Source organism: Thunnus thynnus, chromosome 5, assembly GCF_963924715.1.
Source record: "Thunnus thynnus chromosome 5, fThuThy2.1, whole genome shotgun sequence".
Classification (NCBI taxonomy): domain Eukaryota; kingdom Metazoa; phylum Chordata; class Actinopteri; order Scombriformes; family Scombridae; genus Thunnus; species Thunnus thynnus.
In genome coordinates this window covers 24,011,618-24,025,523 of record NC_089521.1, presented here as the reverse complement: position 1 = coordinate 24,025,523, position 13,906 = coordinate 24,011,618, and the positions used below count along the sequence as shown (strand labels likewise).

Here is a 13,906-nt window from a genome sequence, read left to right as displayed (position 1 = left end):
TATTATCTGTGTAGTTCATTAGTTTTTAGCTAAACTAGTGGTGTGGCTCTGGGGATGGCAATGTTGGTTTGTGAGTCCACTGCTGTGGTCCAGACTGAAATATCTACTATTTGATGGAATGCCATAAAATATTGTATAGACATTTGTGTTCCCCAGAAGATGAAGCCTGCTGACTTTGATGATCCTTGATTTTTCCTCCAGTGCCACCACTAGGTTCACATTTGTGGTTTTGTGTGACATGTCTTGACAACAATTGGGTTGATTGCCATGAAATGTGGTACAGATGTTTCAGGATGAATTGCTGTAGCGCCACCTTCAGGTCAATTTTTTAACTTGTACTTGTAATACTTTGGTTTATGACTGAATACCTGCAAAACTAATGACATTCCCATCAGCCTCTGCTATACTTTGTGGTTAGTGCTAATTTGCAAAAGTCTGTGACATTGGTGAACGGGGTAGATATTATACATGCTTTGTCATGTCACCATGTCAGCATTGTCATTGTGAGCATGTTAGCATGCTGACACTAGCATTTAGCTCAAAGCACCAAAGTATAGCCACACAGTACTGTACTGTGGCTGTAGTCTTGTTAAGCAAGTATTTAGTGTTTTTGTAGACTTTCAGTCATTTACTCAGATGTATTGAAATACAATAATCTACTAATGAATAATCAGATATATTAGAGGCTGAACAGAGTAATCACAGCCAATTGTTCACTGAGTGGGTTGGATTTTAAGCTGTTGGGATTTTGGTTCCTTTGACAAGGCTTGCAGTTTCTGAAGGAGAGGAGTTTGGCTGTTACTTAACCATGCAACCCTGGGCACCTTTAAGCTATTAAAGGAAATATTTCTCACTGCCATGTGCCTCAAAAGTACACAGGACCTTTTAGGATCAGAGATTACTTAGTCAAAAATTAAGTAATTCATACTTGATTACCTGTGACTCCTTGAGACTGAGATCAGCTGCCAGTTTGTTCCTATCTGTCTTGCTGATGTACTTCTGTCTTCGAAAAGTTTTTTCCAGCTCCTTCCGTTGTTCCTCAGAAAACACAGCCCTCCTAAGGATCCCTCTGCGTGATTTAGGACTTATATCTGCAGACCACATTCGAATATTGGCTCCCTCTGAAACATAAATTGAAAAGATATATATTAATGTTGGTGTGATGACCCAAGCTACTAACATCTTGATTGATTGATTTTCTCTCTGGCCCATGTGCAAGTTGTTACAATCCTAAAATCAAGTGTAGTTTAATTGAAAACAAGTAAAGAGGGTACAAATGGAGGGACAAAAGCACAAAATCAGATTCTGTCCACAATCAATATGTAGTTTACCAACCATACCACATTTCCTACCTTTTCAACTCAAGATCATGCCTGTATTTGTCACACTCACTTTATCACTCACTTTCAATCTTTTTTTTCTTTCCATTTGTCCAATTTAACAAACTGGGGGTGACTAAAGAGAATAGAAAGCCATTTCATCTGAGAAAAAAAGGATTTGGTGAACTGTGAGGAACAATCCCACGCTGCTTCACTCACAGGTGCACGCACAACAAAAGTCAAGTGGAACAATTTATCCAATCCATTCAACGTTGCCTTTTTAATCTGTACGACAAATCTGCACATAGACCACCTCTAGGGAGCACATAACAGGTTTGGACATGCTTCTCACTTCTCTATTGGGACTCAATGGCTTTCACTTAAATAGCTGATTACCAGGTCATTCCTGGGCAACGTGTGTGTCTACCCTAGTGGGCCAACTATAGAGCCCTGCGGGACACCAACAATAGAGCTGTTCAATGGAAATGCCATTACTCGATGGCTCAGTGGCCCAACACTAAATCTTTTCACTTGCAGGTATGAAGGCAGTTTGTATGTGAAGATGAGCTCGAATAAGTCTATAAAAGTCACTTTTATTGAATGCTTTATGTCCTAGTCAAGAGGTCTCCAATGGGGAGGAATGAGAGTTGAAGGACAGGAGAAAGGAGGGGGGTCGGTGAACCAAGCTCTTTAGCCACACAATGGCTGGGGGATGTTCCTGGTCCAGCCCTCTTCTGCAGAGAAATGGGCAACTTTTTTGTGCTTAGCGGAGTTCATTGCTGCAGTGAAAAATTGCAGTGAGGTCGCGTGTGGATGGTGGAGTGAAAGTGCCAATTGGTCACGGCCAGACTTGGCATTGTTGTGTTGCTGGGCACTGTGGGAAAGTGTCAACCTACCAAGAGGACTCAAGGGACCGGTGGGATGAGGGCTTTCTGATTTGTGCTATTTTCAACAACTCTTGACAGGCATCATAGGATGCAGCAACTAATAACTTCCAATTGCTTTGGGACAATGCCAAAACAAGACAACTGCTAGTCTTGATTAATACTAAAAGAGTACTAGAAAGCACTGCTACTCTATACAAGTCCAAAATTATATATTTAAAGCGTAATTAATTCTAAAATTTAAGCATTTCAGGTGCAATATGACTCTGTTGGATGTTTTCAAATGCAGCCTGAAAATTAAACTGAAACTGTTGGAATTCACAACTAAACATATTAATATGCTGAGGGAGTACTAAGCTTTGAAACAATCTGCCTTACTCAGCGCTAAGAATCCACACCTGGTAATTATAATCTTAATATGACAGAGGACAAGATGTTTATTAGCTCTGCATATTTGCGCTAGAAAAAGTGTGAATTTGCAAGTACAAAATAGGGGGCCCCAGGGACTCTTAAAAGCCTTGCAACCCACCCCTGTTCCCCGTCCTAAACAGCCGTGAATGCTTATGAATAGAGCTGTGCAGAGTTGAGCGGAGAATTAGCTCTTTGGCATTGCATCAGTAATTAGCTGTGGAGAGCATGGGAGACCCTGCTGCTAATGCTTAGAGAGTAGCTGAGGCATTGCTGATGAGGCATAAAACACTCACTGGAGAAGACAGGAGGGGGGCTGGACCCTCCGCAGCATGCCAGCAGATACTGTGGGCTCCGTAGGAAAACACTACTCAGCACACCTGCACAGAGAGATAAGTACAGTCAGATATGGTCACGTGGTAGCCAGGTGTGATAGGTATAATCCACAATGGTGTATACCTGGATTACTGCCAATTTCTAAGGGAATTTGGAGTCTTACTAATTTTTACAGTGTTGTTTCCTTTTCTATCTGTATTTTCACAGCAGTACTAAGCTTCAAGTGATGCACACAGATGAACCCTCAACTGTTTTATTTGATATTATATTTTAACAATAAAAATAATTTTATTAGAAAAAATTGAAAACTACCTATCTAAGAGACAGAATCTATTTACTAATTAGGTTTGAAAATGAATTACTTAAATAATATTTGGGCAATATTAATGAACATTTCATTATTGGAAATTTCACATAACTTTAAAATGTGCATATGTTCTAAATCATAAATCTAAATCATTACATTTAGCTTTGCACTAAATTTGCAAAGTATTTCCTGTCATTGTTATTGTTTATCAAGACTGGGAGAATCTGATCTGTTATGAAATATAAAAGTTATAAAATGTTATTTGCTACTAATTTTCTTTCATTATTTCAAATTAAATGTCATTAAATTCTTGTTAAATTTCAAAGCACCCGATCATTTAAAAAATCAAATTTTGCAAAATTCTTATTTAAGTGAGGGAGACTGGCCCATCAACCATTTAAACAGTTTACACAAACCTACAGTATATTAACATTTGAAAATATAGTTCATAATTTAAGTTATGGAACTGAATGATGAATTACTTTTCAACATTTTCCTGTGATTCCTTATACTGAATATTTACTGTATATATTCTATAAATTGTTTTATGCAAGCTATACAGTAATATGTTTTTTTGCTAATGATTAATCTGAGGGGTTCCTTGTCCAGCTCCAGACAGCCCTGGATACATATGAAAATGTACACTATGTATTTTATCAGGTTCATTTACAAGTGAGACCTCTTGATTGTGTCCATTTATATATTTATGCACTGATGCTGCATGAATTTTCTGAGTCCTTGTTGTCGAATGTATTTGGTATCATGGAGCGGAAGTAAATTTATTATTGGTGTTGACTTTTTCTGTATGCTATGGTAGCTTGATCCACAAATGTAAGCTGATAAATATGAGCATTTTTTGATTGCAATTATCTCTTGGGGCCTGTAGGATCTATTCATAGGGACCTACTTAATTTTATGTATGCAGTGTTGATAAGGTAGAGGTAAATTTGATTATTGATATACATTGATGTATTGTTTGCCCACTGGAATTTTGTGGGGTCTTGTTATATTTATTATGAAGGGTTCTATTCCTTTATTGATGCTGATTGTTCACATGCCATTTAAATATATCCCTACAGGTTCATCTTTTTTGATAATGCATTTTATCCTTTGGGGTCTTCAGCATTTATTTTGTAGTAATCAACCCATTTAATTTTTTTAGGTACATTTATGATTGTCACTATACAGAGTGTTTTACTTTTCTAGCTCCATGTATGATATTGTAGACTGTTATATAATTAATTGATGTTTGGTATTTATGCCTTCCTATTGCAAGTGGGGAATGTGATTGGTTGCAGGCTTACAGCCACTCCCTATTTAAGATGGCTTTTTATTGTCACAAACTATTTGCCTGATGACGGTCTAGCGCCAAAACATTGCAAATAAATGTATCATTGCAAGTTAGACAGTGTGCGACAGTGTGCATAATATAACACGTAATTTAAGTTATAAAAGAGGCTAAAGTCTCTCCTTACTTTAGTAGTATACAGTAATATTTGCTCGGAACTTTTGCAATAGCAAAGCATGGACATTTCAATTATTAATATTTCTTGATTTTGATCAATTATTAATAGTTTTAAAAAAATCTGTTAATTTATGGCAGTGAATCAGTGACTCCTACCAATGAAATGTGACATCTCTTAAAGGCAAATATGCTTATAATCTACCAAATTGAATTTAAGACCTATAAATTACTTCAAGCTTAAAAATGGAGAATGTTTATCATTTACATTTATCATTTACATATTTGTAATATAAAGTGTTGGAAAGAAGAAATAAAATATATTTTTAGGAGAAAATATTGCAATGCAAAACATCTGAACATGCTGTCATTGTGTAAATTTGTAGCTTCACACATTTAAGACCTTTGACATAATCTGAAAATTTGCTATTTCTTTAAAAAGTCAATCTTAATAAAATCATCTGTTTACCTGAGTGTGGCAGAAGTGGTCCTCCTAAGTCTTTCACCGACTGTGGACCGTGGGCCTGGCTTTGGTAGGCTCCATGCTCAGGACCCCAGGTTCTCCTGGGACGTTCACATGTTGCTCGTATCATGTGTCCACCTGCCACCCCTTCTGGATGGGCTGAAGATGTCTGTGACTGCAGCAGATTGTCAATAAGAAAACTCTTTCCTGAGCTCCCGAAGCCCGGTAAAGCAGGAGGAGAACCAGCCATATTCCTCCTCGAGCAGCTCTGAACTGAGACCATCCTGTTCACACAGTGACCCGAACACTTGAGTTCCCTCTTCAGCAGGCACAGCTTAGTGACACTAAAAACTCTTTTAATCCCTTCTTGAGTGACCAGGCCAACTTCATTAAACTCTGAGGAAAACAAAGGTTCTCTGCTCTTCCTCTTTCGGGCCTACACTTTGCTACAGGGCTGTGTCGTGATTGGCTGAGAGGCTCTAATGTGCTTCTCAATTCAGATAAGGCTGGGGTCCTTTCTGGAGGGGCAGAAGGTGGGTCTGGCTCATTCATTATGTCAACTAGCCTATTAAATGATAGACATCAGAGACAATGAACTGCTGGCCAAAGTTTAACATGCACCAAACAGTCTTCTCCAGTAGTAAATAGTTTTCTCTTTTCTCCAGCCTCCCTCAGAGCTTCATTGTGCTTCATACAAACCCCCGAGCAGTTCATTTGCAATGGGCTTTTTTCTGTTTCATTTTAGAAACTCTGCTCTGTGAGCGTTGTCTTGATGCAAAATGATTTAAAATAAGTCAAGTAAATAATGTTGACAAAGTGATATAATCAAAGTGATACATGCAGAGCATTTCTCATTCAAATGGCCAAAAGCTCGGGTGAAAAAACAACTTTTGGTCTGTTTTTAAATTAAATATTCCTCCCTTTACATTTCCTGCCCCTACCATGCCCCTAAAGATTTAATTTAAATGTAATTTTGATGTTATTTGAAATAATTTGTTGTTGTATTGTATTTATTGGGATGATGTACAGTTTTAAACATGAATGTTAACATTTGATGTACTGCACCAGAGTTAGCTTAAACTAATTTTCATCTGCAGTCCCTTACAATTAAAGCATAAAACAGCACAATAACAAACACACATTACATTAAGAACATTACATTAAATCATATAATATACTAAAAATATATATCAATATATAAAATCAAACACCACTTGCTTCATTTGCTACTTAGGCTGGGAAAATTAACAATGTAAAATGAGTATTGTGTCTCTAGAAAAGTGAAAACACCATGTCATGGACAAGACCTATTAAAATAGAATAGAATATACAATATGCAAGGCATATAGAACTAAAGACCTCCTTCCTGCCTGTTACTTGTTCAGTTTTGGTCATTTTAGCGTTCTACTTTGCGTGCTAATCAGTCAAAACACTTTACATATACAAAGGGGTTAATGTCCTGGTAAGATTCAGTTCTAGGTCAGCAGAGAGAGAGCCAGTGGCACAACCACTAAATTTTTTATAGTGCCAGTCTCCAGTAGGAGGGTATACATCATGCTGCATGTTTGAAGGTTGAAACTGTAATATAAAAATGGTCACACAAACACACACGCACATGCATGTAGTGATGTTTTGATGTAAACACATCCAATGAGAGGCTTGTGTAACCTTTCACACTGCAACTAATGATCCTCAACATCATAATAGAAAGACCAACAAGAGGGGCGACAGACCAAGAGTTTAGGCACAGTAAACAGGCATATCCAAACTAGTCAGGGGATTTGGGGGGGGGGCGGCGGCAAGGAACTCCAGTCTGCGCGTGTAGATACCTCATGCTGAGCATGGAAATTGGCCCAGACAGCTCGGCCTATTGTGTGATGGCCAGGGAGCCAAAGGTTGCTTGTAATCAAATTTGAGGTTTTATTCCTCAGACTGGTGGAGAAGGCATAGCGCTCTGTCACACGATGAGTGTTAGCAAGTCTGTGTGCGATATCTACTTTTGTATAGTGAATGTGTGTTAACATGCTCCACATAGATAGTCCCCCAAGGCTTTTTGTTTGGTGGAGAGTCATTTATTTTTTGACACACAGAGAGAAAACAGGAGGGAATCCCACACTGCTCTCTAGTGTTATTAACTGTATTTGTTTATTCTTTGGAGGGATCCTGATTGCAGTCAAGGTATGTTTTGTGTGATAACATTTTATTTATACAGTTCTTACCCCTAAATTAGCACTTGAGCAGAAAATATTAAACTGTGGCAATTTTAAAAGTTACGAGTGCCTCAGAACTCATGGTGACTCTCCTTAGAAATTCATGTATTCCTGTTAAAATCATATAGGCTATTTCTGTGTCCATTGAAATTTTGGCTGGAACCAATCTCACACGACTTTAAAAGGCATTGCTAAGAGCGTATCGTCATTAAGATTCACCACTTCGTAATTAGCCAGATTCCAATAGAGCTCTCCAGGAGAGGGAGGTATAATTAGGCTATTCTTAAACAGTAGGTCTTGGAAACACCCTGCAGCAAGTTCATGTGAATTTATTTGATGTCCATCTCTTTTAAGAAATGGAGGGAAAAAACAGGGTTCCCTTCATTCAGAATCCTCACAATGGCCCTGTTGAAAGCTAGCACTCTGCAGACCGGCTGAGATCCCTTTTCTCTCCTTTTTAACCCCACTAAAGCTCTTAAAAAGATACCGGCCCATTGCACACGCAATTGATATTCCACCACTCGAACTTAATATCGTGAATGGAGGGCCAGGCTCCATGAATCAGGAAGACAATGCGCTTAGCTTAGCAGCAAACTGGCACTTTGTGTGCGGTGTCTGTGTCCCAGAGGAGGAAGTTTCTAATGTGAGCCTCACAATTGTGTGTCTATAGAGTTCTAATGAGCTTCTGTGTGCTGAGTGAATGGCTGCAGGCTATTCACCGTGAGGGCCCAATGAGCCAGCTCACTGCACACATTCACAATAGGATCCAGGGGGAATGGGAGTGGCTGTGTGGACCAACTGGACTACATGGACAGTCTATAAAAGATCAACATACATATAATCATGTTTCGACTAAGAGTACGTCTACATTGAGCCAATTACATCTAAAAACACATCTTATCGTCTCATTTCAGCCCCCTGTCCACACTAAGCTGACAAACTCTACGGTGGATAAATGTTAAAACGCCAGCTTGGCGTTTTGGTGCGTACAGAGAAGATCAAGCTTTTGCAAAACAATGACGTAAGCCCATCTGTGGGGTTGTGTGAGGAAACACGTCAGAGTCAGGGTTAGTTTTAGAAGAATTTCATTCGCTATCCCTGACTGTCCGTGACACTGTAAAACTCCAGGTCAACATTGGTGTGACAAAGCGTGAATAAAGACTGCGTATCATGAGCTTCACAAAGCTTCTTGTTGCTCCACTGCCATTTGAAAACTGCATGTAACCAAAGCCAGTATAAAAAGACACATAACCTTATAAAAGGGACACAAAACTCAACCATATTAAATGAAAAATCGCTCACATTTTTCTCAACATTTTGATTGCCAAACAATTATTTTCTGTCTGTCACAATGTCAAACGTGGTGGTGGATATGTAATGGGCGGTCATATCTTTCATTTGATTTTGTAATGTCCAAAAATTTTTAAAGACATAAATACTCTTTATGGTCCAGTGTTCCATTAGATACTCCATGTGGTGTATTTTAAGAAGACATTGCCACCGTACTACATACTTCTCAACAAATCCAAAAGAGGTGTTATTACCATCAGCATAAAAATAAACCCTCTCTTGGCCCAACTAATTATCCAGACTAAATATCATTTAGACTTTGAAGGATAAACTGGAATACAAAGTCTATTTTCTCCTATTTTTTCTTTCTATTCTGTCAGTCTTTGTTGCAGCAACTTTTTGTTGCCTGCATCTCAGGTCATCAAATATTTAGGTCTGGGATGGTCCAAGGGTGACACTGCCTGCCTGACCTCAGTACTGCTCCACTCTGATGAGACAATCACTGCAATTCACTGCCATGCACACAAGATGGCACTGAGAGAATGAAGGCCTCCTGTGTTTCAGGAAGGGTGGATGGAATAATAAAGCTTTATCTGGCTTCTGGAAATCTGGTCATTTTTGATACTTTATTTTTTTTTAATCAGCTTCTTATTTTATGTGCATACATATCTTCTTGCAGTTGTTTCTATGGATTGCTCGTCAGTTTGTAAGTCTAAGAATTGAAGTTTTTTGTGCTGTTGTACTTCTTATGAGTCATCTTATCAGAATAGGAGCATCAAATGCTTGGAAACTATATCTATAATAACTGTGGTGAAAGCTTTTTTTTTTATCATATTTTTCATATTTATCTTACTTTTTAAATGAATCATAATAAGTCAGAGCGCTGTGAATGAATATTAAACACATTATTGAGCAGACAAATGCAATGAATCATTAGAGCGCACAGTTTTTGATATGACTCATGAATGTCAGATGTGAAAGACAGGCAAGGTCACTATAATAAGGAATTATGCAACAAATGAATCCCAGGAGAGCTCTGAGGGAACAAGAAGGCCAGTTTCTCTGCTGTTCGTTTAAATCCTGGCATGGCTCCTGCAAGCGATTCCATTAAGTCTATGGCATCGGTATATCTTTTTGGTGCAGTTATGGCCAAAGTGAAAAAGCCCCTGAGAGATCTGTTATGCATCACCCATCTGGTTCTTTTACAGTTGAATGAAAGGACTTCTACTGTTCCACTGTCCTTGCCCTAAGAGACTCGGTGTGTGTGTGTGTGTATGTGTGTGTGCGCGTAGAGCAAGAGTAGAGGTGTGTGCTGGCACTATGTGCGTTTATTACTTTTCATTCTTGGCTCAGCGCATGCTTTAATGACTCTTATTTTCCTGATGGCACTTTAGGAAATGACAACTTGTGGGCAATACAAAGTAATTACATTTCCTGTGTCTGGACCCAGAAGAAATCTAGTGTTATTAATAATGAATAGAGGGTTGGAGGCCCTCTCACATAGCAGATGTGACACTCTACCACTGCATGGAGAGGCACTGCTTGCTTTTGTTTTATTGACAATAGCCACCCATTAGCCACACACTGTGGACCTACTGTATGAACGAGCTATCTGAATCGCAGACAGATAAGAGCCTATTTGTCAAAACAACATCCGTTTTGCATGAATCATGAGTCAAACAAAACATGTTATTGGGATGAATCAAAACTCTGCTGAACTGGATGCAGATTGATATGACAAATATGTTGGTGTTAATCTGGAGTCCTTAGGAAGGAACTGAGGCCCCGCACAGGATCTGGAACTGTCCCCAGAATCATATCTGCTGGCCTCCACTTGTCAGCCTACTTCAACAGACCAGCACAGCCAACAAAAGACTTTCCCAAACATCCAGGGATTGGCTAGAGTTTGTTGTGGAGTTTGGATCGCCTTTGAACAGGCCATTACGAAAAAGCTTCAATTCATGTCCATATGGCAGGAAATTTATTAGGATTCAGGAAAAATATAACCATTTATCGTTCCTTAAAAAAAAACAAAAACAATCTTCACTAGTGTGGCATGGCTGCAGATAAAACAGTTATGTTTCAAAATGTTAATTAGTCCCCTGGATAAAGTGGATGCAAGACGAATAAACAAATATTCAAAGCACAAAGCATCTGCGCTCTATAAAAAGGCATTGACAAGGCTGAGTCACACAGGCAGCCAAGCATTCCATTTTAATTCATTTTCATACCACCTGCCACAAAGCCAAACTTCAACTTTATTGGCTGACTTAACTAATTGAAGGAATGAAACTGCATGCTTACTGGACGTCATAACTCTGATCATACAACGGTTCAAACATGTATGGCACTCTGGTAAACTTGCTGGTATTTTTTTTTTAATCAATCTCTATTCTTTATATGAGAACAGATGGTTTGAAAGAGGAGTAAAGGAAGCCATCTATGTCAAACTGGAACAACCATTCCTGAACAGAAGAGGGGGGTTGCGACACCACTTATCGGCTACTTATAATGCCATCCTGACATCCCTTCTCAGGCATGTTCACACCAATTTGGACTTTAATTCATGAAGCTCTAGACTCTCACGACTGCCGTGTGACCTTGACGACCAACGTGACCTCAAGTAACATCAATATTAACCCACCAAAGAGGTTTAAATGCTGAGGGACTCTCCACCTGTCATTAGAACAGATGAAGCCTCTGGATGAATGCTGGAACATCTTCAAGACTAAGAAACCTTAAATCCAGATGCAGTACTCAAAGTAATGTCGTACCTCCAGATCATTTTATATCTGTAGGCTTTTATTGTAACCAATTAGTATCGAAAGGATGAAAAGTATGATGATAAAACATCCAAAAATATATAATGCTTATATTACTTTTTACTCTTTAAAACTCAATGAGCCACTGTTAGAGCCATTGGGCTAGTCGTTACAAACTCTTGCTGTGCAGCTAAACATTGTCAAAACCCACAGAACTTGTAACTTTGAAAATGATAACAGAGAGCCCAAAGTTTCCCAAAATACTGAATATATTGGGCTGAATAGTATAAAACATTTACAATTTCAAAATTAACAATTCACAGACTAGAATATTCTCATTTGATGGAATGGCACAGCCATAAATAACATGGTGTCTTGGGATTGAAAGGTTTTCTCTGTATAAGCATTATATAGCTCCAATGGAGAACTAGAACAAACTGATACTAAATATACCATATTTATGATACGGACAGACAGTGTTGGATAAGAAGATTTCCAACTTTTCTAGCTACTCCAGGATTGGGTTGCAACACTCAGTTATAATGTAAATCTCTATATAGTGTCATCCAATCAAAAGCAATCAACTAGGTAAACTAGAAATCACTGAAACAGCACGTTCTGTGAATATCTAAGTTTTAGGGGGCAAAGCAAGAGCCTATATGTAGTATATTAACTTCCGTGATAATACTGAATGTTATCTGGGTATGACAGCATTTATTTATGCATATGTGAGGAAATGTGTCTGTTTCAGATGTAATTCAGAGTGAGAGGTTGAGGTTAAAACCCAATGCCTAGTCATTATCATTTAATTACTAGCCTATTAGAAACTTTATTCTTCATAGGCGTGGTTGCTATCAATACCAGTGTTTTAGATTTTTTTTATCCCCTTCTGTGACCACAAGAGGGCTTCATTGTACCTCTTTCTGTCTTTCTCTCTCTCACTCTCGAACAGGTTTCTCTCCTCTCCCCTCCTCTCTCCTCACTCCTCCTTCAGCAGCCGCAGCTCTTATTCACGCCGCTGTAGGAGCGTCTGTTGAGCTGCTGAGGCAGAGGCAGCTCGCTTTGTGCATCCTCTGTTACCACCTGTGCCGCGGATGGTGCTGATGGAGCAGATCTTGCGTTACATGGAATAATTTCTACATCATTGCTATTTCTTTTTTTTCTCCTCCGGATTTGCTTTTTTTTTCCTCGCATCATTGGGCATCTAAAGTTGTGATGATGCCTCCGCTCAGCATCTGGGATTGGTAATATCTGTGCGAGGGTGATACATCATTCACATGTGATTGAACAATACTGTCTATCGGAAGTGGACAAAACATGGACTAATTTTTTTTTATATATTCACCATGGGATTATTACAGCTATTTCTGGTTCTCGGCATATTTTGCGCCTCTTCAGGTAGGACACAGGGCTGTCACTGATTGCACAGTAATCTTATCTTCCAACACGTCACCTATAAGATGAGATACATGTAATTAAATTATGTGTTGTTTTGGATAATTTGCCACCTAGGCTTGTCAAAAAAATAATGAGACCTCCTTGTCAAGCGGCTTGTACACAGTGCAGTAACCTCCCATCTCTTCCTCTGACAGCAGCAGGGATTTTTTTTTTTTCATAGTATCACAGGTGTCATTTCCTGATAATAACAATAACAACAATGTTTTTGTGTCTGCAAATTAGTTGTAGGTTTTGGGGTTGACCCTGCTCTGCGCATCAGCGTGTTTGATGAACTAACGCTTGGAGAGGGCTTTGATGGAGTTACTCAGGTCCAGGGCTTCCACAGCGAGTCTAGGGCTTTCCACTTCCAAGGTACAGTAACACACACTCTTTGTATTTTTGTTCTCGGATGGATGATTCGCATGTGAAACAATGCTGACCAACACTGCTTTTATGAAAACTGACTGTCTCAAACATTGCTGTCCTTTTAATATTTTTGTTTAAATAACTTGCAAGACTGACAGGGTGCAGCCCACTAATCCACAGATCAGCCCGTCTAGTGAGATGCCTGAGCTTTTTCTGAAAATGTCACATCATTTGATAATACTGTAGCCTATTTATCTGTATTTAATTCGTACGGTCCATAAAGCAGCTGTGTAAGAGACTGTCTGCTCCTACGTGTGGAGGATTTGCAGTTTTCCTCTATAACGAGACTGTTCTTGGGGACCCTCAGACTGCCACCTGCCCAAACAAAAGGCAACATCAGTTCCTTGTGAAAAAGTGGGGTGAGCAGGGCAGAGCAGAGGGGGAGAGATGGGTGGATCACGCGAAGAATCATAGAAAGACTGAGCATAATCAGATTAGGCAAGGACAAAACCCTGTGTTCACAGAGATGTATGATGTGAGTCTGGAGCATGAATGGGCCCCCTGCTAGAATTTACCCATTTGTGATCTTCTGGAGTGTGTAAGCAGTCTTAACAGTTTCTATACCCAAAATATGAATGGGTAAAAGAGTAAGATGTCCATGT

The 13,906-nt window shown here is 39.1% G+C and overlaps 1 protein-coding gene across 1 annotated transcript in view; it reads left to right on the top strand.

The window, feature by feature from the left end:
* Nucleotides 1–12,403: 12,403 nt before the first annotated feature.
* The window catches only part of nell2a (neural EGFL like 2a), an 80,221-nt gene continuing 78,718 nt past the window's right edge, over nucleotides 12,404–13,906 (top strand). The window contains exons 1-2 of the mRNA XM_067590292.1: nucleotides 12,404–12,839; nucleotides 13,122–13,250. Coding sequence (XP_067446393.1) covers nucleotides 12,788–12,839; nucleotides 13,122–13,250 — 181 coding nt within the window. The 5' untranslated portion in view covers nucleotides 12,404–12,787. The remainder of the gene's footprint in view (nucleotides 12,840–13,121; nucleotides 13,251–13,906) is intronic.